Genomic DNA, 23,155 nt, shown 5'->3' with positions numbered 1-23,155 from the left:
CATACATATATAAATTTAATTGGCAGGGATATACAACCACTGCTTTCACATCCGTACACATTTACTGTCAATCTCTAATGTATCTGACTCTCCTGTAAGAAAATTTCAAGGCCTGGAGCAGTGGCTCACACCTGTAATCCCAACACTTTGGGAGCCCGAGGTGGGCAGATCACCTGAGGTCAGGAGTTTGAGACCAGCCTGGCCAACATGGCAAAACCCTGTCTCCACTTGAAAAAAAAAGAAGAAAAGAAAATATCAATGCACGAAAAAAGGCATTTTCTCTTTCCTAATTGTCTCTAAAATAACTGTCCCTTTCCTAACTGTATCTACTCTTCAGGACCTGCAATGAAATCTCAAGGACATTTTCATCCAGTTCTCCTCTCTCGTGCAAGGATCTCTGAGCTGAGTATGCTGACAAAAACAAGTGATGGTGAGTTCCTGGTGTTTTCAGTAGGATGTCAACAAGGCGATCCCTGCACTAAACTAACACTTGCCAAACAACTCAGAACCTCCTCATCTGTTTGTCTTCTCCTGTATATTTCCAGTTATTCTTCATTTTCTAAATGAGTAGTGCGGAGTACTATATCAGGCAAGGCGGAACTCACAAAGGAGGAAGTAAACACACAAGACTTGGCATTTGAGATGCATGGCAAACCCTTTAGTAAAACGAACCTTATTTTACTCCTTTCTTCATCCCCCGAGCTCCTAGTCCTGTGCATGCAATATAAGCACTCAGTCAGTGGCTGATCAATGAATTAACAGAAAAAAAATGAATGAGCAGGACAGGAACTTGAATGCAATGGGACGCAGTGTAATGATGACTTCCTTAACGTAGGAAACAGGCAGAGCAACTGAACTGAAAGCTTTTGTCAAGATTGAACTGTAGGTCACCATGTGTTTGTGGTTGCTCAGTGAGGGCCAGTGGGGGACAGGAGAGGGGATCCGCCATGGTGGCATCACTGCCATCCAGAAGTCCCACCTTCTAGGCCGCTAATTATCACCAGCCAAACTTGATTGCACCACACATCAGCAAGCCGGATCTTCCCTGGCCTGACCCCACCTGTTTGCAAGGGAAAGGATCCTTCCTGGTTTTGCTCAGCACCAAGGTTTCATAGCTTCAGCCTCGGGACAATTCAGGTAGCAAAACTTAATGCCATTTAGAAAAACAGGAATGTGCTTAGATTTACCTGAAATCTTGGTGTGGGCAGAAGTGAAAGGAGAGGGAGAGGGAATGGCAGAATGGACAGCTGGACACATAGACCACCTGTCTAACTAAGCAGAGGTGATGGCAGGAGGCCCTGGCCCAACCCTACCCCAGGCATCATTTAGCCGCATCTGCAAACTTCTCTTTAGCGCCACAACCCTGTCCTCACACAAATATTAAATAAGAAGATGAAAATAAACTGATCTGTTTGAAGGAGGAGAAAGGTTTTTCACCATCCCTCCCTGTCTCTGAGCCACCCTTATCTGTCCCTGAGAAGGCCCTTCAGAGCCTAATTTAATTCCCAATATAATCCAAGTCTCTCATCTTACAAATGAGGAAGCCAAGATGCAAAAGGAAAGTAGACTAGCCTAAGGTCCCTAGTCTGGCTGGAGGTGAGGTTACAAGGTCTCCCACTCCCAATTCAGCACTCTTTTATTTTGTTTTGTTTTGTTTTTTGTTTTTTGTTTTTGAGATGGAGTCTCACTCTGTTGCCCAGGCTGGGGTGCAGTGGCGCCATCTCAGCTCACTGCAACCTCTACCTCCCGGGTTCACGCGACTCTCCTGTCTCAGCCTCCCAAGTAGCTGGGATTACAGGCGCCTGCCATCACACCCAGCTAATTTTTGTATTTTTAATAGACATGGGGTTTCACCATGTTGGCCAGGCTGGCCTCGGACCCCTGACCTCGGGTGATCCTCCTACCTCAGCCTCCCAAAGTGCTGGGATTACAGGCGTGAGCCACTGTGCCTGGCCAACACTCTTTTTGTTACTGCCATTCCACCCCTCAGGTCCACCCCACAGCCTGTCCAATTAGCTATGTGAGTTGACTGCTCAGTTTGGTCTCTGCAAAGAAGAGCTAAAACAAACAATGCACCGTCCTTTAGGGCTCTTAAAATTAAAGCATGAGTACCCTCTAGTGGCTTGCAGGAAAGTTTCCACGATTCTCGAACTTTTCCTAAGTCCCAGATGAGAGAAGGACACTGGCGGGGGTGGGATGCACTGGAGCCAGATGTGTTCCCCACCAGCACACCCAGGAAATACATTTTTGCACAGCTGTAATTTTGACTTAAACATTTAAGGTCTGCATGCTCAACCATATCACCTACATGTTTGGCTCAGTATACATTTGTTTTCTCAAAATCTTTAGTATAGTGAGTGCTCCAGAAAGTCATTGCATGTTTACCCCATAGACCCATGAACTCTGAAAAGCATAGAGTTCCACTGAAATGCCCTTTCTGAGAATCAAAGTTGAAGTTCTTTTCGCTTGCATTGGAAGAAAGCTAGATTTTGTGACCAGAGATGGAATAAAATATGAATAGAACCACAGTAAGTAGAATGTTCTCAGTATAGCCTGGCAGAAGATGTGTTGTGCCTAGCATGAAGTGAGGTGGTGATGTGTGCAATGGAAATGGAATTATTTGGCTTCAAACTGTGTGTGAACGCTTATGAGGATTCAGGCAATAGAGCAGACAGGGATACTTCAATCCCCACTGGGGTTGAACTGCCCTTTTCCATCTATGTCAAATAAGAAGTGGTGATGCTGGTCTATGTGATGCTTCTGACCTTAATAATAATTATGTCTTTTTGTTTCTGGTTTCTCCTCCACTAATAAGGGTCTGGGTCTTCTCCTTAGGGAGAAGGAATTGTATAACCAAAAAAAAAAAAAAGCTTGGTTTTCCTAGCACTCCTGCAAAGATAAGGCAGGCCAGGACCTTCCAGAAGTTAAAGAACAGGCTCCATTGAAATCTGTGATAAGGAAGCAACAGACCATCACTGATGGGTCTGGGATGAAATTAGATCCCCTGTTACAGAGTACATTTTAGGAGATGCTAAAACAGAAACAGGGTGAGAACTCCAGGCTGAGACATTCCAGCGGGGAGGGATAGTTTAGATTTGTTTAGCATAAGGATAACAAGGAGCAGCTCATGGTTCCCTCATCAACTAAATTAGCTGAGATTACTGAGGCAGTGGGGTGTTGCATGAGTATGCTGGCAAGGTGGGGGAGGTGTCATGCCAAGTACATTCTTAATATTGATAAAATACAGCTATGTAGAAGGGTGAAATATTCTCAAAAATTAGTCAACAAGAGATAAATCAAAGCCCAACCTGATGAAAACAGACTAACTGCAATTAGAACCAGCCCAGCCAGTAATGTCAAATCACTCTCCGTTAGCGTTTCATTCTGCAAACCCCAGGGTGTGAAGGATTAATTTTAAAAGGCTGCCTAACTCATCTCCTGGGGGTTTGGGTGACTACTTCACTTTTGAAGACTAATTTGAACCCTTTCATCCTTACTGAAGAAAAACCCTGAAGCTCATGCTAATATCCTGCCAATCCTCACAACTTATGGCTCCAAAGTTGGTTGAAATTTTGAATTGTTTCCTTGCCAGTTAGCAAATAACATTACTTCGATCCTGCTAGATGCTCTCCCATTACTTCCCTGGACCCTTCCCAGGAGCCCCCAACTTCCTCATACCCAGTAACGCCCAATATAAATGGCTGGGGCAGCTCCTTGCATGGGCGAATTGACCAGTGCCCCTCACAAAACTGATTGTTGAAGATTTTGAGTATCGGGTGCAAAACCTGAAATCCAAGCATTATAGATTTTAGACAACGACCTGGGGAATTGAATGACCTTTGACTTATTTTAATACCATTCGATTTATCCCCCTTAATCACAAAGCAACTTTGCATAGCTTCACCACAATCAGTCAGGAGGAGTTCATGGAAAATTCTAGTAAGCTCTGCCACCTGCAAGTTTCTGCTGTCATTCCTTCTCTCTAGCCTCTATTTCCTTGTGTCTATCAAAAGAAGAATGTGGACCAGCCCAGGGGATCTCACTCTGGCTGCGTAAAAACACCTTGAAGCCTTTTAAAAATCTGCAGAGATCCAGGCTGGGAGCAGTGGCTCACGCCTGTAATCTCAGCACTTTGGGAGGCCTAGGCGGGAAGATCACTTGAGGTCAAGAGTTCGAGACCAGCCTAGCCAACATGGTGAAACACCATCTCTATTAAAAATACAGAATTAGGCCGGGCAGGTGGCTCACACCTGTAATCCCAGCACTTTGGGAGGCCAAGGTGGGAGGATCACCTGAGGTCAGGAGTTCAAGATCAGCCTGACCAATATGGAGAAACCCCGTCTCTACTAAAAATACAAAATTAGCCAGACATAGTGGTGCATGCCTTTAATCCCAGCTACTTAGGAGGCTGAGGCAGGAGAATCACTTGAACCTGGGAGGCGGAGGTTGAGGTGAGCCAAGATCACGCCATTGCACTCCAGTCTGGGCAACAAGAGCGAAACTCTATCAAAAAAAAAAAAATTAGCCAGGGCTGTGGCAGGTGCCTGTAATCCCAGCTACTTGGGAGGCTGAGGCATGAGAATTGCTTGAACCTGGGAGGTGGAGGTTGCAGTGAGCCAAGATTGCACCACTGCACTCCAACCTGGGCAATAGACTAAGACTCTGTCTCAAAAAAAAAAAAAAAAGCAGCAGAGATTGTAATTGAATTTGTCTGGGAGTGGGGCATCTGTGCTGATTTTGAGTTCCCAGCGATTCTCTGTGAGCCAATGTGGATACTCACTGCACTGGCCAAACACTGAGGTCCTGGTGCCATGATTACAATTCAGCTGCTCCTCTTATGTCACCAGTAAAAACAAGTTGCTTTCCAGGACTGACAATAGGTGCTGGCTGCAGCCTGGCCCAGATGCAGGACATCTTGGCTGAGAGGATAGCTGAGCTCTCAGAGGAGAAAACACAGACGTACCGAGCCCTCCTGAAGCACCTGAGGAGTCTGGCAGGCCAGCAGATCCGGAATATGGCGGTATGTTCCCTGGTTTCAACCACTGGGCACACCGCACCTATTTCTGAACCTCACTGAAATGTTGAGATATGCATTGGCAGAATCAGTATGCAAAAAGGTCTCAGCAGATTGAAGCAACAGGCACAGTAAATGTTTAAAATTAATAAGCATTATGTAATAAAAATATTTAAGAAACAACTATAGGCCGGGAGAAGTGGCTCACGCCTGTAATCCCAGCACTTTGGGAGACCAAGGCGGGTGGATCTCTTGAGGTCAGGAATTCAAGACCAGCCTGGCCAATATGGTGAAACCTGTCTCTACTAAAAATACAAAAAATAGCTGGGCATGGTGGTGCACGACTGTAATTCCAGCTACTCGGGAGGCTGAGGTGGGAGGATTGCTTGAACCCAGGAGGTACAGGTTGCAGTGAGCGGAGATCATGGCACTGCACTCCAGTCTGGGCAACAAAGCAAGACTTTATCTCAAAAAAAAAAAAAAAAAAAAAAAAGAGAAGAAGAAGAAGAAGAAGAACTATAAATCAAGCTCAAAAGAGTGGCTAAGCAGCATCACAGGTGAGAAAAGGATGTTATGGTTTTGCTAGTTTCATGATAAGCTTGTCCAAGAACTTAGTTTAGTCTTAGGCTGCATTAACAAAATAGAGTATCTGAAACAAGGAGGGTAGCCTTCTCTACTCTGGACTGTTCAAAACACAGCTGGAGAAAGAAGGTCAGATCTGGGAGGCATACTTGAAGATCTGGTTGATTTTGATCTCAAAAGAAAGGAAAAGAGACAGTTAGGTTTTTGAAACACATATGCTCCTTCCCCTGCATACCCTCAATTGTATAGCAGAAATCTTTGGGATATGGAAAACCAGGGAGGGCATGTTTCCTTTAAAACAGCTCTCAAGTGATTCCAAATGTTCTCTCCCCAGTCAGGAACTCTCATGAGGAGAAGGTGGCAGGAGAGTGAGGGGTTGGAAACCACCCCAAAAAGAGGACTAGGGGTGGGAGGACAGGCAAAGGGAACATGAGAGCCGCCTTGGACTATGTCTAGACTCCTGAGGTCTGACGTGTTATTACATATGAGTAGAGAGTAGAAGAATAACTGACAGATGAGGGTCCAGGGAGCCAGATTTCAGCTCAGGGGAAACAAACAAAAAAAAAAAATGTAAAATGGAGCTGCTCATAAAGGAATGGAGATTCCCTGTCCTCACCTGTGTTCCAGTCCAGACCGCAGCAACCAGGAGGTCACCGTAGATTCCTTCCCTATGCTGGGAGGAGAATCTTGAGTTCAGTGGCCAGTCCTTTCCCTCCCAAGTTCTGAAATGCTACAGGCTCCGTAAGATCTGAGTAAGGGCTCCCAAAAAAGAGTGAAAAGGCAATTCTCTGTCCAACTGTGTGGATGCCTCAGAACACTGACACAGCCCATGTGAAGTCTGGCCATTTCAGAAGCCCACAAGAGATGAGGCTGAGACCCTGCGCACCAAGGCAAGATGGCACCTCTGTAGCCAACACCATGGCCATCTTCACTGTGGCCAGAGCTGAGTGGGGTGGCTCACTCCCGCTGAGCCTCCCTGCTTGAATCTGAATCCCAGGCCTGCCCCTTCCTAGCTGGGGATATTGGTCAAGTTTCATAATTTCTCTGTGCTTCAGTGTCTTCATCTGTAAAATAGGGATAACGACACCCACCTCACTGGGTTGTTGTGTCAGGGGTTAGACAGCGCGTGGAACACACTGGTGTTAGGTAAGTGCTAGGCACCCTCGAGTCCTCTTCCCATCCAAAGAAGCCAGTGGGACGGGCCCTCCCTGACAAGCTGAACTCACGCCCTCTGCAAAAGAGAGAAAGACTGAACTGACTGAGATTCCCTTTGACCCTTTCATGGCCACTAAGAGGACCATCAGCAGGTGGCTTCGGGGTAGAGAAGCTGAGAGATAGAATGACTGAGCTATAACTCTCTCTCCTTAGTCCTTAGGGGGGCATGTGATAAGCCGGCATTGCTATTGGGACCTGAATCCAATTCTTGCTGTGGGCAATGCTACCCTCAATCTGATTTCAGCAGGTAAGCTGCCTCCAAACACTCTGAACAGCACCTAGAGATCTTTTGTCTTTTTTATTTATTCTTTTAAGGAATTGCTTTAAGTCAGAGCCCAAGTCTCTGGTTCTCAATTCACCATGGGGAGCCCAGCTCATGAGGGAAGGTGCACTGATCCAAAAGGCAGCTGGTGTTTCCTTCTGACACCACACACGCACACAACCTGGGACCACACACTCAGTTAGCTCACATGTTCGCCCACGTGTCTTGCTTGACCAGTAAACACCAGAGGTGACGTGCAGAGGCTAAGCTGAGGGCGAGGTTGCAGTGCACACCCTCCCTGTGGGCCAAGGGACTGCTCCCTGCTCCCCCATTCTCATCATGGGCTGCCTCCACCAACACACAGTCCGAGGCCCCCACACAGTGCCCTCAAAGTTGCATCCCTGCCCCCTAGTTGCTGTGTAAGAAGCTACAAGGCTGGTGAGGACACACAGTGGACATCCACACAGGTCGTGGTGGGCCCCTGGGAAGGGGTAGGCAGTGATTGATTTTAACTGCTAGCTGAGAGAAACGTTCCCTTGGGGTGGCTGCCCACTAAACCTCCCTTTCATCTCCCCAAGCACCCAGCACACTCACACTGCCCCCAGCTGCCCCCCAGATACTAATACCCCCTTGACTGGATGCAACTACATGCCAGGCTGTGCTGGGGCGTTGGTCGTTACCATTGGCTGAAGGTCTGCTTTCCCAGCTCAGCTAGAGCCATCTCCACCCAGAGCACAGCCCCGGCTCCAGCAAAGGCAGTAGATCAGCTCACTGGCCCAGCATCAGGGAGGGGCCAGGCAGAGATCAACCGTGGGAGCCTCCTTTGGGGCACCCTGCCTCCTCACAAGCATACCTACATTCCAACCAGCACAGCGCTCACTGTGCCAGGAATCAAACGCATGTCACAGTCCCCAGGCCGTAGTTTGATCTCCTCGCTGCACTCCTGTGGGCCAGAGGGCACAGTTGTGGTCACCAAGAGGGGACAACTGGGCTAGAAGGAGGTTTCAGAATTTTTCACTTCATTTTAAAGGTGTAAGTGCCTGTCTCAAGAGCTGACAACAGCAGGAAGAACAAAAGGCAAAGTCAGTGGCTGGAACTGAATTGAATAGTTAAAAGTGCAAACAAACCGTGTGTTGGCTTCAAGTTGTTGGCTTAACAAGTGATCATAAGCACTGAACAGGTTCTGTGTAGTTAACCACAGGCCCAGTGAGCCTTCAAGGCAGAAGAGACCCCAGTTCACATAGCAAATATGCTGATGAGAGAATAGTAATGTCATGACGGTGCCACCACCTGGGACCCCATGATGGGACCCTGTGACTTTGCTGCGGACTCAGACCTCAGCCTTGCTCTGTGTAGAGGAAGCTGGCCTTTCCTTCTCCACTGCTGACATTTAAAAGAACAGAATAATCTTGCTCTCCTTGTTGTGACTATGCAGAAATATCATTCTCTTCCACAGAAGGTATGCGGCAGATTCCTCTAAATGAACATTTTCTTGCTGGGTTGGCAAGTGCAGACCTTAAGCCAGAGGAAATTTTGGAATCTGTGCATATCCCGCACTCTCAAAAGGTCAGAATTCCACTGGTTGCTTTTGAGGGTGGTTTTTCCTTTTTCATAACTGAGTCCAGTCATCTTTAGAAATCTAAAAACAGATAGAAAGAAAATAACTCTGCCCTGCAAACCTGTTTCCTGTCCAACTGCAGATTGGGCCAGCACCAAGGCCCTCCGACAGCCAAGAGCAGGCAGCTCCGGGTGTGGATGTGGGGCTGTTGTTCTAGCTGCAGGGTGGAGCCTGCTGAGGGCCTGTGGTCACACCACCACGCCCCTCATGGCCACGAGTTCAAGCTCTCAGACTGTCAAATGGAGTGTCTCTAACTGACCCACAAGGAGATGGGGGCTAGGGCTCAGCTGTCCCACACCCCACTCTAGCCAATAGTTCATGGGCACAGGAGGGCCTCTAGTTGTTTGCTAACTCAGAATCCCTGCGGCTGATGTGGCCACCCAGCCAGCTATGGAGTTGACCTTCTGTCCTCACTGCCTGTTCCCTGTGCCTCTGCCAAAGCTGTACCTGAATCCAAGAGGATAGTCTTCCCAGAGAGAGGCAATGCAACACACACCCACGCACACACACACACACACCCTAGCTCAGCCCCCAAAGTCCCGGAGAGGAACAGCCAAGACTCTGGGGCACCAGGATGAGGATGGCCCACTCCCCATCCGGGGCCTTCTGCTACAGTAGCAGTAGTGTTCTTCTACAGGGGCATCGGTCGTTACCATTGGCTGAAGGTCTCTGCTTTCCCAGCTCAGTCACAGCCATCTCCACCTGGAGCACAGCCCCGGCCCCAGCCAAGGCAATAGATCAGCTCACCAGCCCAGCAGCAGGGAGGGACCAGGCAGAGATCAACAGTGGGGGGCTCCTTTGGGGCACCCCTGCCTCCTACAACCATGCCTACATTCCAACCAGCACAGCTCTCACTGTGCCAGGTGTCTTGTTAGATTGTGTCTATGTGATTAATTAGTAGCACCAAAAGCCGGGGGGCAGCCTGGTTACGGAGGGAGTCGTAAGTTATGCTTTCAGCCATGTGTGATCTTCATTAGTTTTTCCTTTGGAATGGAAACTTTGAAATGTGTTCCCATTTAAATCCATGAAAAGGCAGCAGAAGGAAAAACAAGCCCACTCAAACATGTGCACCCTTGGTGGCCGCACAGATGGAAATGCACAAAGGGGCACAGGCCGTCTTCGTGGACCCCACCTCGGCTCACCAAAGGTCATGGCGCCAAGGGGTCAGCTGGGGCAGCCATCACCTTTGACTCTTCCTCCTGACACAAGATTCCCTAGCCACTGTTGGAAAGCTTTGCTCGGCTCCCTTTTGTGCTTTGCCAAGTGGAAAAGCGATCATTTCTACAAGCCAAGCAATGTGGTGGGTCTCCTTTGTACTTTTAGCAAATCACCTTTAAAAGCCCCTGCATTAGGAGGGCTCCTCCACCCTCATGGGGAAAAGGCGTCTGAAGACTGGAGGGAATGGCCCCTGGCAATGCCAGCACATGGACGGGTGTCCAGGCGTGAGTTCCCACAGCATCCCATGCAGAGGCATCCTGGCCTCCGAGGGAGAGTGAGTGGTGGTCCCCGTTCCTTGAGGGTGTCCAAGGCCTTGAGAGTGGGCCTTGGGGAGGACGCTGTTCTCACTTTGAACGAGAAATCAGCCAAGTTGTCCTCTAATTGTGCCAACTGTCTTTGGTGTCTTGTTAGATTGTGTCTAAATGATTAATTAGTGGCAACAAGAAGCATAAACCACGTTCTTAGTTTTGACATATCAGATAACCCCAAATGGTTTTTGTCTCCACAGTGGGAATTTGTGTCAGCCTTCCGACAGGCTCAGTGCCAGCAGAACGCCTTGCCCCACGTGAATGCCGGCATGCGAGTCCTTCTCAAAGAAGGCACAGACAGCATTGAGGACCTGAGCATCGCCTATGGAGGGTGGGGGCTGCCACCATCAGTGCACACAGATCCTGCCAGCAGCTCCTCGGGAGGTAAGCCAAGAGCCCGTACCCTGAGGGGGAAGCTTGCTGTTAAATAAAACAAGTGCTCTGTCTCTGGCAAGCGTCAGTAAAGCCCTGGGAAGATGGAAACTCTTACATGAAAATCACTGCTTGTTCTTTCTGTCATTTTGCTAAATGAATTAAACCTTATTTGACTTTGATTAATTGGATGCCACTCTTTGGAGGAGGTATACAACAAAAATGACCTGGCCTGAGTTCAGCCAGCAGGTGATTTTTTCCCATCTGCCCTCGTTCTCTTACACAGATCAACAGCCTAGCCATCCTGGTGCCATGGCTTATGCCTATAATCCCAGCAATGTGGGAGGCCAAGGCAGGAGGATTGCTTGAGCTTAGGAATTCAAAATGAGCTTGGGCAACAAAACGAGACCCCGTCTCTACTATATATATATGTTTTTTTTTTTTTTAATTAGCTGGGCATGGTGGCATGCACCTGTAGTCCCAGCTCCTCAGGAGGCTGAGACAAGAGGATCACTTGAGCCCTGGAGGTTGAGGCTGCAGTGAGTAGCGATCATGCCACTACACTCCAACCTAGGTGACAGAGCAAGACTGTGTTTCAAAAAAAAGTCTAGCAAACCCACCCTGGGCAGTGTCCAAGTGACACCTAACACTCCCACCGTTAAGTGCACTCTATTTCTTCCTCAGTGAAGTCAGTCTCCAAGTCTGAGTCCTGTTCCGTTCACAATGGAATTGGCCCTAGCGGTCTGTTTTGTTGTTGTTGTTTTTGAGATGAAGTCTCACTCTGGCACCCAGGCTGGAGTGCAGTGGTGCAATCTCGGCTTCACTGCAACCTCCGCCTCCTGGGTTCAAGTGATTTTCGTGCTCAGCCTCCCGAGTAGCTGGAATTACAAGTGTGCGCCACCACACCCAGCTAATTTTTGTGTTTTTAGTAGAGATGGGGTTTCACCATGTTGCTCAGTCTGGTCTCAAACTACTGGGCTCAAACGATCCAGCTGCCTCAGCCTCCCAAAGTGCTGGGATTACAGGTGTGAGCCATCATGCCTGGCCTGCTCTGCTTGTTTAATACTTGATTCTAGCATGTCTGGCTGTGGAACGTGTTCATGTTCAAGTTGCAATAGAACGGGTCCCATTCTCACCCTGCCATGACCCTTGGGCCACTCAATGCAGCCTCCCCAGGCCTTGGTTTCCCTAAGCAGCTTGATTAGGTGATTTCTGAGTTTCCAGAGGAAACTCTGGGGTCTCTAAAAGGTCACTATCCCATATCATGCCATGCTAAAAACTGCCCTCTAACCAATTCCTTCCTGCCTTCGACCCTCCCAGGCGCTGGAATGAGCTGATGCTGGATGGGGCTTGCAGGCTGCTTCTGGATGAAGTCTCGCTCCCAGGCTCAGCCCCGGGTGGCCGGGTGGAATTCAAGAGGACCCTAGTCGTCAGCTTCCTCTTCAAATTCTACCTAGAGGTTCTGCAGGAACTGAAGAAGCTGGTGAAGCTATTCTCTGTGCGTGTGGGTGCTCTGGTGTATTTGCTGGCTGGGGCTGCTGAAACAAAGTAGCACAGCCTGCCTGGCCTGAACAATAGAAACAAGTTCCCTCACAGTTCTAGAGGCGTCAGCAGGCCTGGTTCCCTGTGAGGGCTGTGCCGGGGACTCTGCTCCCTGCCTCTCCTCTAGCTCCTGCTGGTTTGCTGGCAATCTTGGGCACTCCTTGGCTTCTAGAAGCGTCACCCTGATCTCTGTCTTCACATGAAGTTCTGTGGGTACATCTGTGTCCAAATTTCCCCTTCTCACAAGGACATCAGTCATATGGCATTAGGGCCTGTCTTAAGTACCTCATTTTAACTTGATTACCTCTGCAGTAAAGGCCCTGCCTTATTTGGATAAGGCCACATTCTGAAGAACTGGGGCTGGAGTGCTGGGACTTCAACACAGATATTTAGAACAGACACAATTTGACCCATAGCATCTGGCTCTTATGTGTTCCTTGCACCCATAAGCTCACAGCTTTCCCATCACTTTGGCAAATTGTCTTGTGCACAGCCTGTGCTGTTACCTGTCACCTGCTCTGAGTCAGGCCTTATTATTTCCCAGTCGGCCCTCCTCCTGGAATCCAGCCCTGAGGGGCTACATGAGGCTCATGACGCCAGACTGTCTGCGATCCGCAAATGTTGACTGTGTGCCCTGAATACTGAAACATTGTGGTGTCCCTGCTGCCACTGTGCAGTTTTTTCTTTTAAAAGCAACTTTATTGAAGTGTAATTTACACATCATAAAATGCACCTATTTAAATTCAGCGCACGTTGACAAATGTGTATATCTGTGTAGCTACCACCTCAAATTTTCCATTATCCCAAAAAGTATCCTATGCCCCCTTGTGTCACCATCTTGCCCCGGCCCAGGCAACCACCAATCACTTTGCTGGCACTAGAGATTCATTTTGCCTCTCCTGTAATTTTATGATCATTCTAAAAGATAAAATAAAATTTTATTTTTCAGAACAACCAAAACTGCCCAGGCATGGTGGCTCACACCTGTAATCCCAGCACTTTGGGAGGCCAAGGCAGGCTTGGGCCCAGTAGTTGGAGACCAGTCTGGGGAACATCGGGAAACCCCACCTTTATAAGAAATAGAAAAATTAGCTGGCCGTGGTGGCACATGTCTGTAGACTCAGCTACTTAGAGGCTGAGGTGGAAGGATCTCTTAAGCCTGGGAGGTCGAGGCCGCAGCGAGCCATGTTTGTAACACTGCACTCTAGCCTGGGAGACAGAGCAAGAGCCTATATGAAAACACACACACACACACACACACACACACACACACACACACACCAAAAACCGGTGTGTATGCTAATGTTTAAATAGCTTTCTAGATTTTTCTGATTGTAAACTTTTGGAATAAGCTAAGCAAAGCAAAACATACTCTCTCTCCCTCTTTCTTTCTCTCTCTCCTTCTCTCTCTCTCTCCACCCCTCCCCGACCATGATTACAACTCACCCTACCTTGTATTCCCTGTTCCCCAACCACAGCTCACCCCAAGAGCCCACTCTTCTAAGGTATCTGATTTTCACAGACTCAGATGAAGACCCTCATCAACCACACTCACCAGGATAATCCTGGCTGCCATTTAATTTCTGAATCAAGACACTTGACAAGTTTCAGTGACACCCAGAGCAGCCTCCCCACCTCTACCGCTCTCCCAGGAGAGTTGAGTTCCTGAGAAAAGCAATCTGGCTTTGAGTCCTTTTGTGTGCAATGGATACTTGCTTATTCTGGGGTGGCTTATCTAGCCCATTTTCCTTGCTTCTCCTCCTGCCTCTGCCCCCGCTCTCTGGCAAGCCTCTCCCTCCTCAGGGTGGCTTGAGGATCAGATTCCAAGCAGTCAGTCCAGGTCCTCATTATGTGGAGGGAGGAGGGGAACAAGAAACATTCATAAAACATGAAGCCGGGGCAGGTAGTATGGATCGTGGTTATGCACGCTATGCTGGATACATTAGCCAAGTCAGTTTCACGTAAACCAAAGCCCAGTTTAACCGTAGCTAACCAGCTTATTTTTATTGTTTTGAATCATCTTTCAGGACAGCCGTCATCATTCTGAAATTTCAGACCGATTCCTAAGTGCTCTCGAAGATTTCCCAGTCACAATACCCCAGGGAGTCCAAAAGTACCAGGTCAGTGAGTTTGATTTAACTGAAACCTGCAAACTCGAGCTGTGCTGAACGAGCAAGCTTTTCAGAGCTGCGGTTTCACGTCTGACGTTCTAGTGGTGGCTCTTTGCTTAGTCCGCGTCACGGAGACGCTGGAATCTGAGGTCAGGCCCAAGCTGCTGCTGGATGAGCTCAAGGCTGAACCATCTAGCTAATCTACAGTCTAATCATTATAGTCTCTTCAAAGTGATATTCTTTGGGCATTTGTTTGATAGTTAGTCAGAAGAGCAACCGAGCTGGAAGGTTCAGCCCCCAGCTCTGATTGCAAATGTTTAATCTCCAGTCAGCAAACAAATGCCCTGCAAGTAACTGAACTCACCCTTCTAGCAGGACAGTTTAGAAATTATGCATTCTTGCTATAGCACAACCCCTCTCCCACCCCACCTCCACATACATGCACACACACACACACACACACACACAGAGCTTCCCTGAGAAGAGCTCCAGAATAAACACTATCTCCACCTCCTTACAGCCTAGTGATGTTTTTGTGCCATTCCCAAGGGCAGCCAGGACACCTTATTCTGGATCTGGGGGGACTCTGTTGCCATCCCCCAAACCCCGTGCCAGAGGCCCCAATCAAGTCCATACTTGGGCTTCTGGCTTGGATTTTGGCATCCCACCTTAGGAACTGTATCACTTTATGCCCCATCATCATGACAACAGTACCTGTGGACAGATTGATCATTGGAAAGGTGAGGAGGCAGGACAGCGAGACCCCTGAGAGCACCACCAGGGAAAAGAAGATGCCAGAAGAAGAAGCTGGGGTGCCCCTTCACCTACTTCGCCATTTATTGCCATATAACTGAAATGACAATTCACTGTTCTAGTGGCATCATTAATGTGTCACACTCATCATCTGGCCCGCTCCAGTGTTTGTCACCCAAGGGTGACTGTCCAATTTCTCAATCCCAGCTCAGGAGTGTTGGTGATAGGCCAGGCCACTTCTGAAAATTAAAAGCTTCTGAGGCAACTCTTGTCTTCCTCTGTTGAGTGTGGATCCTCATCAGCCTCTCCAAGACCCAGTTGGACGCCCTATCATGCACCTGTCAGCTCTTAAACATGCCACTGGGGAAGCCATGTTTTGTGATGACATTCACATGGTGGATAAAGAACTTTTCATGGCTTTGGTGACCAGTAGCAGGGCTCATGCAAAAATCATGTTAGTAAACGAAGAGCTTTCAAGAGCCTTTTAAAAGCACACCTGGGGACCCCTTAGAGGAATGCATCCATGCTCCTGCCATGTCCTGAACCTAAAGAACCTAAAATGGAAAGAATAAAGAAAAGGTTGCCAGCTCCAGGAGGAAGGGAGAGCATCTAGAAATGAGCATCATGGAGAGAGAATAAAAATCACTGGCCAGGCTCAGTGGCTCACGCCTGTAATCCCAACACTTTGGGAGGCCAAGGCAGGCAGATCACCTGGGGTCAGAAGTTCAAGACCAGCCTGGCCAACATGGTGAAACCCCATCTCTACTAAAAATACAAAAATTAGCTCGGCGTGGTGGCACACGCCTGCAATCCCAGCTACTCAGGAGGCTGAGGCAGGAGAATCACTTGAGCTCGGGAGGTGGAGGTTGCAGTGAGCCAAGATCGAACTACTGCACTCCAGCCTGGGTGGCAAAGTAAGACTCTGTCTCAAAAAAAAAAAACAAAATGACAGTTACAAGCCCTTTGTTTCCCTCCTAACCTCACAAAACCTCAGCTCCCTGCTACAGCCTCAGACATGACTCAAAGGCATAATCCTGATAGAGAGCTGGTATTGAGGTGGTGGTGAAATACCCACTTCATGCCCAAGAATGAATGGCCCCTGTCCCAACCTTCAAGAACGTCCCTTGCCAAGGCCACACTATCCCTTCTCCACTTCCCAACCCCCAACAGCTAAAGTGTTGTCTCCTGGCCCAGCGGGAGTCTCTTGGACCCTACTCCTTGGCAGTTCTGTTCTGATTGGTCAGAACCTAAGCTGGATTTGTTGTCATATATTCCAATTTTCAACCATGTTCTATCCCTCCCTGAAATTTGGGGCCCTCAAAGCTTGCTGATTTCTACTTCCTCTTTTTTTAATTTAGAGACAGAGTCTGGCTCTGTCATCCAGGCTGGGGGCAGAGGCACCATCATAGCTCACTGCAGCCTTGAACTCCTGGGCTCAAGCCATCCTCCCATCTCAGCATCCTGAGTAGCTGGGACTACAGGCATGCACCACCACCACACCTGACTAATTTTTAACAATTTTTTTGTTGAGACAGAGTCTTGCTATTTTGCCCAGGCTGGTCTCAAATTCCTGGCATCAAGCAATCTCTCCCTTCTTGACCACCCAAAGTGCTGAGGTTACAGGCATCCACCACCCTGCCCAGAGTGATTTCTACTTCTTAAATATCTCTTTGTTTAGATCAATTCATGTGTCCAAGGCCCTTGAACTACCCAAAGTGGTTGATGTGATAACAGCTGAAGACATTCCAGGCACCAATGGTGCTGAAGGTGACAAATTGCTGGCTGTAGATAAGGTACGTCGGGACATGCTCTCCTAGATGATTCTGTGTAGACAATCACCAAGGTACCCCTCCTGCCAGCTGTCCAGCTCCCAGCTCTTCCTGCCTTTGGGAGGTGGAAGCGCCAAGCCTTCTGGCACCTCTCTACCCTGTCTTTATTCAGCCCTACTAGTCCGGAGTCAGGAAATAACATAGTAAAAGGAAATGTAATACAGTAAAGCAACAAGTCCTAGTTCTGCCGCTGTGTGCTCTTGAGTCCATATGAATTTTTAGGAACACAAGTCAGTCCACAACAGGAGCCACATTATACAAAAACTTTGTTTATCTTTAAACTGTAAAATATGATGAAGGCTACACGTGTCAACCAAGCTGGACAGAAGACATGCTAGATTCAGGTTACGGCCAACCTCACATCCACTCTGAGCCTTACGTCCACTGAGTTACATGGCCAATGGAACTGTCTGTATTATTTAAATTATTTTTTCATTAAACATATTTTTTAGCCAAGCATGGTGGCTCACGCCTGTAATCCCAGCACTTTGGGAGGCTGAGGTGGATGGATCAGTTGAGTCCAGGAGTTTGAGACTAGCCTGGCCAACATGATGAAACTCCATCTCTACTAAAAATACAAAAATTAGCCGGGCGTGGTGGCATGCACCTGTAATCCCAGCTACTCAGGAAGATGAGGCAAGAAAATCATTTGAACCTGGGAGGCAGAGGCTGCAGTGAGCCAAGATGGCACCACTGCACTCCAGCCTGGGCAACAGAACGAGACTCTGTCTCAAAAAATATATATTTTTTTTAACTTTTAGCCAAGCAGATGTAGTCAAATGTGACTCCAATGTGGTTACTATTGCTAAACAGCGACATCTAAGACACCAGTCACTGCTAAGATTGAACTAAGCCTATTCCCACCCAGAATTTTGTATCTGCTTCATGTGTGTACTTTCCACAGGTAATCTGTGTGGGCCAGATCATCTGTGCTGTGGTTGCAGAAACAGACGTACAGGCAAAACGAGCAACTGAAAAGATAAAGATCACCTGTGAAGATCTGGAACCTGTAATCTTCACCGTCAAGGTAAACAGGGCTGGCCAGTCTCTCCCTAAGGTTGTAGAATTAAAAGTACCTTTGTAAAAATCTTAATGAAGGATCTAATTTTTTTTCTTGCCACTGCTTTGCTCTGGAAAAATCAACTTTCTTTGGAAAACATTACTTGTATGAGTTGAAATTATCTTTGGTTCCAAGGAGTGGAGAAGACAGAAGTTTCCCATATTGAAAAAGTCTAGAAGTGGGCAGTCCAGGGCTTCTACAGCATTCTGTGTGTTTAGGATCCAGCCTTCTTATATCTAATCACTCCATCATGCATTGCTTCCTGGAGGGCACATTTGGTCCACAATGGCCACAGAAACTCTAGCCGTTACATCCACATTCCAGACAGCCGAGAAAATAAGGTGATGAAGAAGGGTGTGTCCCCTCCCTTTAAGGACACTTCCCAGTCCTTAAAAGGAGGCATGTACATTGCACATGCCTTCCTCCATCTCTGTGTTTGGAACCTGGTCGCGTGCCACACCTAACTGCAAGGGGAGCTGGGAAATGTGGATTTTATTCCAGGTGGCCAGATAACCACTACAGATGGGAGACTCTGTGACTTGAGGAGAAAGGTGAGGATGCATACTGGGAACAGTAATGTTTTCAAGGTGGAGCCCAAATGCAGTGGAACTTTCACGGTGGAATTCCACAGAAGCTTCACTCTCGTTTCTGAGTCTAGATAATGATATTCAAATGGTATTTCGGGGAAGATAACGGAGTGAGGACAGACAATTCAGGCGTGGACTGGGGTTTGCAGGCTCTGATTCATTGAGAGACAGGTTCAGAGTCATTGACTTGAGAAAAGCTTACTTGTTTTTTGTTACTTGTGTGCTTGTGACAAAACATCAAATGTGTCCAGAGGCTTTCGTGAAGCGTGAACCATTGGGACATTTTAAAATGTAACTAAATGGTACAAATTGCTCAATATTTAAAGTGTTTTTTTAAAAAAAAGTTTCTTGATCTTCCTAAACCAAATCAACTTTGTTCCAAATTCGCATTTGCCAAGTTTGCAAGAAATCCAGGCCATTTTTCTTGGCTCGTTCCTCTTCCTTGGGTTGAACTAGGATCCTAATAAAGGTTTTCCAAATTTCCCTTCTAACCCCACTTTCTTCAAGGGGGAAATGGCACCCAGAGGACATACCCATGAACTATTCTAGAATTCGGAATGGGTAGGGATTTAGAGTTCCCTCGGAACAAGACTGTCCAGAGTCAGCAAAAAAAATCCTCCACAAGTCAATAAAATTGTCATATATATAATACCAATAGTGCTTCATCCATCTATTCATTTATTTATATGACTTTATAGATCAGAGGCAACATAGGGTCATGGTTACAAACACAGGTCCTAGAACCAGGCTGCCAGATTTGAATAGTGGCTGTACCACTGACTAGCTGTGTGACCTTAGGCAAGTTATTTAACCTCTCTGTGCCATGGTTTCCTCATCTGTAAAATGGAGGTAGTAATGATACGTATCTCATTAGTTTGTCATAAAATTAAATGAGTTAACAGGTGTAAAGCACTTACAACAGTACCTGGCACATGGTTAGCACTCACCCAATATAGCCTATGTTATAACAAGAGTATACTGTCTTGGTTGGGCATGGTGGTTCATGCCTGTAATCCCAGCACCTTGGGAGGCCGAGGCAGGTGAATCACTTGAGGTCAGGAGTTCGAGATCAGCCTGGCCAACATGGTGAAACCCCGTCTCTACTAAAAATACAGAAATTAGCCAGGTGTGGTGATGCATGCCTGTAATCCCAGCTTCTTAGGAGGCCGAGGCAGGCGAACCGCTTGAGCCCAGGAGGCGGAGTTGCTGTGAGCCGAGATCACGCCACTGCACTCCAGCCTGGGTGAAAGAGCAAGACTCCGTCTCAAAAAAAAAAAAGAGATTTTACTGTCTTATGACACATTTACAGTATGGCAATAAACATACTTTCACACGTACCAGGATGGCTTCTGAGATCTTAGTATAACAGAAAATGAAAAAATTCAGCTATATTGTTCATTGTCTGCTGCTTTGAAAAAATCAAGTGTTCATCATTAGATAAGATGTTTTTAAAAACTTAGCCTGGACTTGAACACTTCCTTTATCACTTATTTACAGTGTGACTTTGAGAAAGTTCTTTTAACCTCTCTAAGCCCAGTTTCCTCATCTAGGAAACAGAGATCGTAACAGAATGAACATAAGGATACATGTACATACACTGTTATTGCACAGTGCTTAGCACAAAGCAAGCTCTCCATCGATATTAGCTGCTCCCAGGAGCATCAGCAGCAAGAAAGGCTATGGCATCTGAGGCCATCAGAGCCTAGGAAGGCAGGAGACAGGTGTCATTCAGAAGTATGAAAAAATACCTTGGTTCTAAAGGCTAAACAAGGATCCGCTGTCAGAGGTCAGTCCACAGAACCAGTCTTTATTTGTAAGTACGTTCATGTTATTGTCAGGAGAAAAAAAAACATAGAACAAAGAGCTAGAAAAGCCCTTATGAGATGACGCCAAATACTCAAAGAAAGGAACAAACTTCCTATTAGGTTGGTGCAAAAGCAATTGCAAACTTTTATAGCAAAAACTGCAATTGCTTTTGCACCAACCTAATACAATGTGTACTGGGCTTTCCTGCCCCAGAGATGTGTAATAACTTGTGTCTCCCCTCTCAAGACAGCCTCAGTATTTTTCAGATCCCTGAGTGAGAGGTTCTTGTACCTGAGCTACCTAAGTAGTCTAATGCAAGCGTTTTTCTTCAAGGAAAAGGTAAAAGAAAAAAAAAAAAAAAGGCAGATTCCCGAACCTCACCCATCATGCATTTGATTTATCTCATGTTCCCTGGAGAGTCACATTTAAATGAGAAATTAGTATTCATCATCTGGTATCATCATAGTGTCCCCAGCCCTCGGTTCTGAACGTAGTTTCCTTCTGAAGGTTTCGCTAATCCTTCTTGCTGCTTTTCTCTGCAAATCTAGAAGACCTTTCCTCGGACTTCTCATCTCTGCAGCCAGCCTACTGCTCTAATTCTCCCTTGCTTGTTTGACACCTTTCATCTGTCCCAGGAAACAGTGATTTTCCAGAGCATACTGGCTTTTAAGAAAAAACTACCAGTGGAAGGAAAAGTCGGAAGGACTGGCTTTTATGCTTTTTTTTTCTGCCATTTAGGATGCCATAAAACACAAATCATTCCTGTGCCGTGAAAAAAAAACTTGAACAAGGAAACGTTGAGGAGGCCTTTGAAAAAGTCGACCAAATTTTTGAAGGTGAGCTTCCAGGGATACTTAATAGACTCTGCCTGATTCTATTCAGAAGCAACCATCAAAAGTGTATGATTCCCCCTCAGAAAGTCCAGCCTGTAAAGTCTTGGTGCTTTGCCAAATTTCTCTTACACGTCTTCCTTTCAAAGTGTGTGTGTGTGTGTGTGTGTGTGTGTGTGTGTGTGTGTGGTTTTGGGGTTGGGGGGTAGGGAGAAATAGAATAAATAAAAGAAAATCTCTAAGATTTTCGTTTGGGCAGAGTAAGGAACAAAACTTGGCACTTTTAATTTGTGATCCAGAACTATTCTCTCTGAAACAGATTGCCACAGGACAAATGCCTAGTTCTTTCATCAGGATAAATCCAGGCCAGCCAGGCAGGGCACAGTGGCTCACACCTGTAATCCCAGCACTTTGGGAGGCCGAGGCAGGTGAATCATCTGAGGTCAGGGGTTCGAGACCAACTTGGCCAACATGGTGAAACCCCATCTCTACTAAAAATACAAAAATTAGCCAGGCATGGTGGCAGGCGCTGTAATCCCAGCTACTTGGGAGGCTAAGGCAGGAGAATCACTTGAGCCTGGGGGGCAGAGGTTGCAGTGAGCTGACATCACGCCACTACACTCCAGCATGGGTGACAGAGCGAGACTCCATCTCGAAAAAAAAAAAAAAAAATCCAGGCCAGCCAGTCCACATCTTACTGGCTTTTGAATTCTCCAAGACGGTGGCTTCCCACCAGCACACACCTTAGGAGTTCTTCTGTGTTTATGCTTAACAGGAGAGGTCCATGTTGGAGGACAGGAACATTTTTACACGGAAACACAAAGAGTGCTTGTTATTCCAAAGACAGAGGACAAAGAACTGGACATTTATGTGTCCACACAGGACCCAGCCCATGTGCAGGTGAGGTCCAGAATAACGCCCACATCCCCACCTTCCTAATTCCATGATGGCAGTCAATCCTACGGCCTCACAATTGCTGGCCATTTTACCTGCAGAAACCTGGAATCCAAACATTAGATATCAGACATCAATAATGCAGCCAAGACCTCAGAACCTTTTTTTTTCTTTTTTTGGTCTTTTCAAGTAAATAAAAAAATAGTCACAGTAACTTTAGGTTTCAAGAGTACGTTCGTTTGCATCATGCTTAGATGAACTCTGTGATGAGATGACACCACTAAACTATTTCTGTACTTGATTTTTCTCTAAAATAATCATCACAGTTAACCTTTGGGGTCAATACATCACTTTATGGTACATTTTCATTTCCCCAGTCACAAAGTGCTCTAGGTTTAGCTGCAAACACATCATCTCCTTGGTAGGTTGTCAGGAGTTCGCCGGCTTTCACCTCCTTGGGACTTTAGACTAGGAACCCAGCTTCTCACAGGAATCCAAAGCTCTAACAGTTTTCCTTCTGGAAAATACCATTTTTCTGCTAGAAGGGCTGCTCTGTGCAGACCAACGGTGTTTACAAGCTAAACAGAGCCCCACCAGACAGATTCAGACTATCTCCATTTTTTTTACCAATGGTAGACGTGAATGAATTCTGCTGCGATGTTGTTTCAAGAAACAAAAAGCTTCTTTGCCATTTCACTCTTATAAACCTTCTTGTTATCTCACTTTTAAAGAAAACAGTGTCCTCTACCTTAAACATCCCCATCAACAGGATCAACTGTCATGTAAAACGAGTGGGTGGAGGTTTTGGAGGGAAGGTAGGAAAGCCAGCTGTATTCGGGGCGATTGCAGCTGTGGGTGCTATCAAGTAAGTATGGTTGGGGATACTTGGGGATACAGAATGGCATCAAATGCACAGAGCTGAGAGCAAATCAGTGGCTTACAGTCATCTGGGCTGCCGTCATAACCATGTGTGTCTCCTTGGGCAATTCAGCCTCCTGTTTCTTTAAAAAATGTGAATAATCATACCTACCCTCCCAGGCTTTTAGAGTTACTGCAGAAGTCAAATGTACACAGGACTTTGAATAGCTAACATGCTATTGAAAGGAGCAGTGGTACTATTAGCTGAATACCTCCTGAGCTTCAGGGAAAGTGAG

At 46.9% G+C, this 23,155-nt stretch overlaps 1 protein-coding gene across 1 annotated transcript in view; it reads left to right on the top strand.

Annotated features, from left to right (window-relative positions):
• LOC116810475 (aldehyde oxidase 2-like) overlaps positions 1-23,155 on the top strand; it is a 79,444-nt gene that overhangs the window by 18,860 nt on the left and 37,429 nt on the right. Inside the window, 15 exon segments of the mRNA XM_032755015.2 lie at positions 338-430; positions 4,869-5,020; positions 6,965-7,058; positions 8,530-8,639; positions 10,418-10,547; positions 10,550-10,601; positions 11,910-12,093; positions 14,159-14,259; positions 15,282-15,449; positions 16,674-16,788; positions 17,729-17,851; positions 21,016-21,051; positions 21,053-21,113; positions 21,883-22,007; positions 22,733-22,866. Of these exon segments, the coding sequence (XP_032610906.1) occupies positions 338-430; positions 4,869-5,020; positions 6,965-7,058; positions 8,530-8,639; positions 10,418-10,547; positions 10,550-10,601; positions 11,910-12,093; positions 14,159-14,259; positions 15,282-15,449; positions 16,674-16,788; positions 17,729-17,851; positions 21,016-21,051; positions 21,053-21,113; positions 21,883-22,007; positions 22,733-22,866 (1,678 nt within the window).

The sequence above is a fragment of the Hylobates moloch genome, unplaced genomic scaffold (genome assembly GCF_009828535.3).
Source record: "Hylobates moloch isolate HMO894 unplaced genomic scaffold, HMol_V3 SCAFFOLD_1, whole genome shotgun sequence".
Taxonomy (NCBI): domain Eukaryota; kingdom Metazoa; phylum Chordata; class Mammalia; order Primates; family Hylobatidae; genus Hylobates; species Hylobates moloch.
This window is presented reverse-complemented; position numbering and strand designations above follow the sequence as displayed.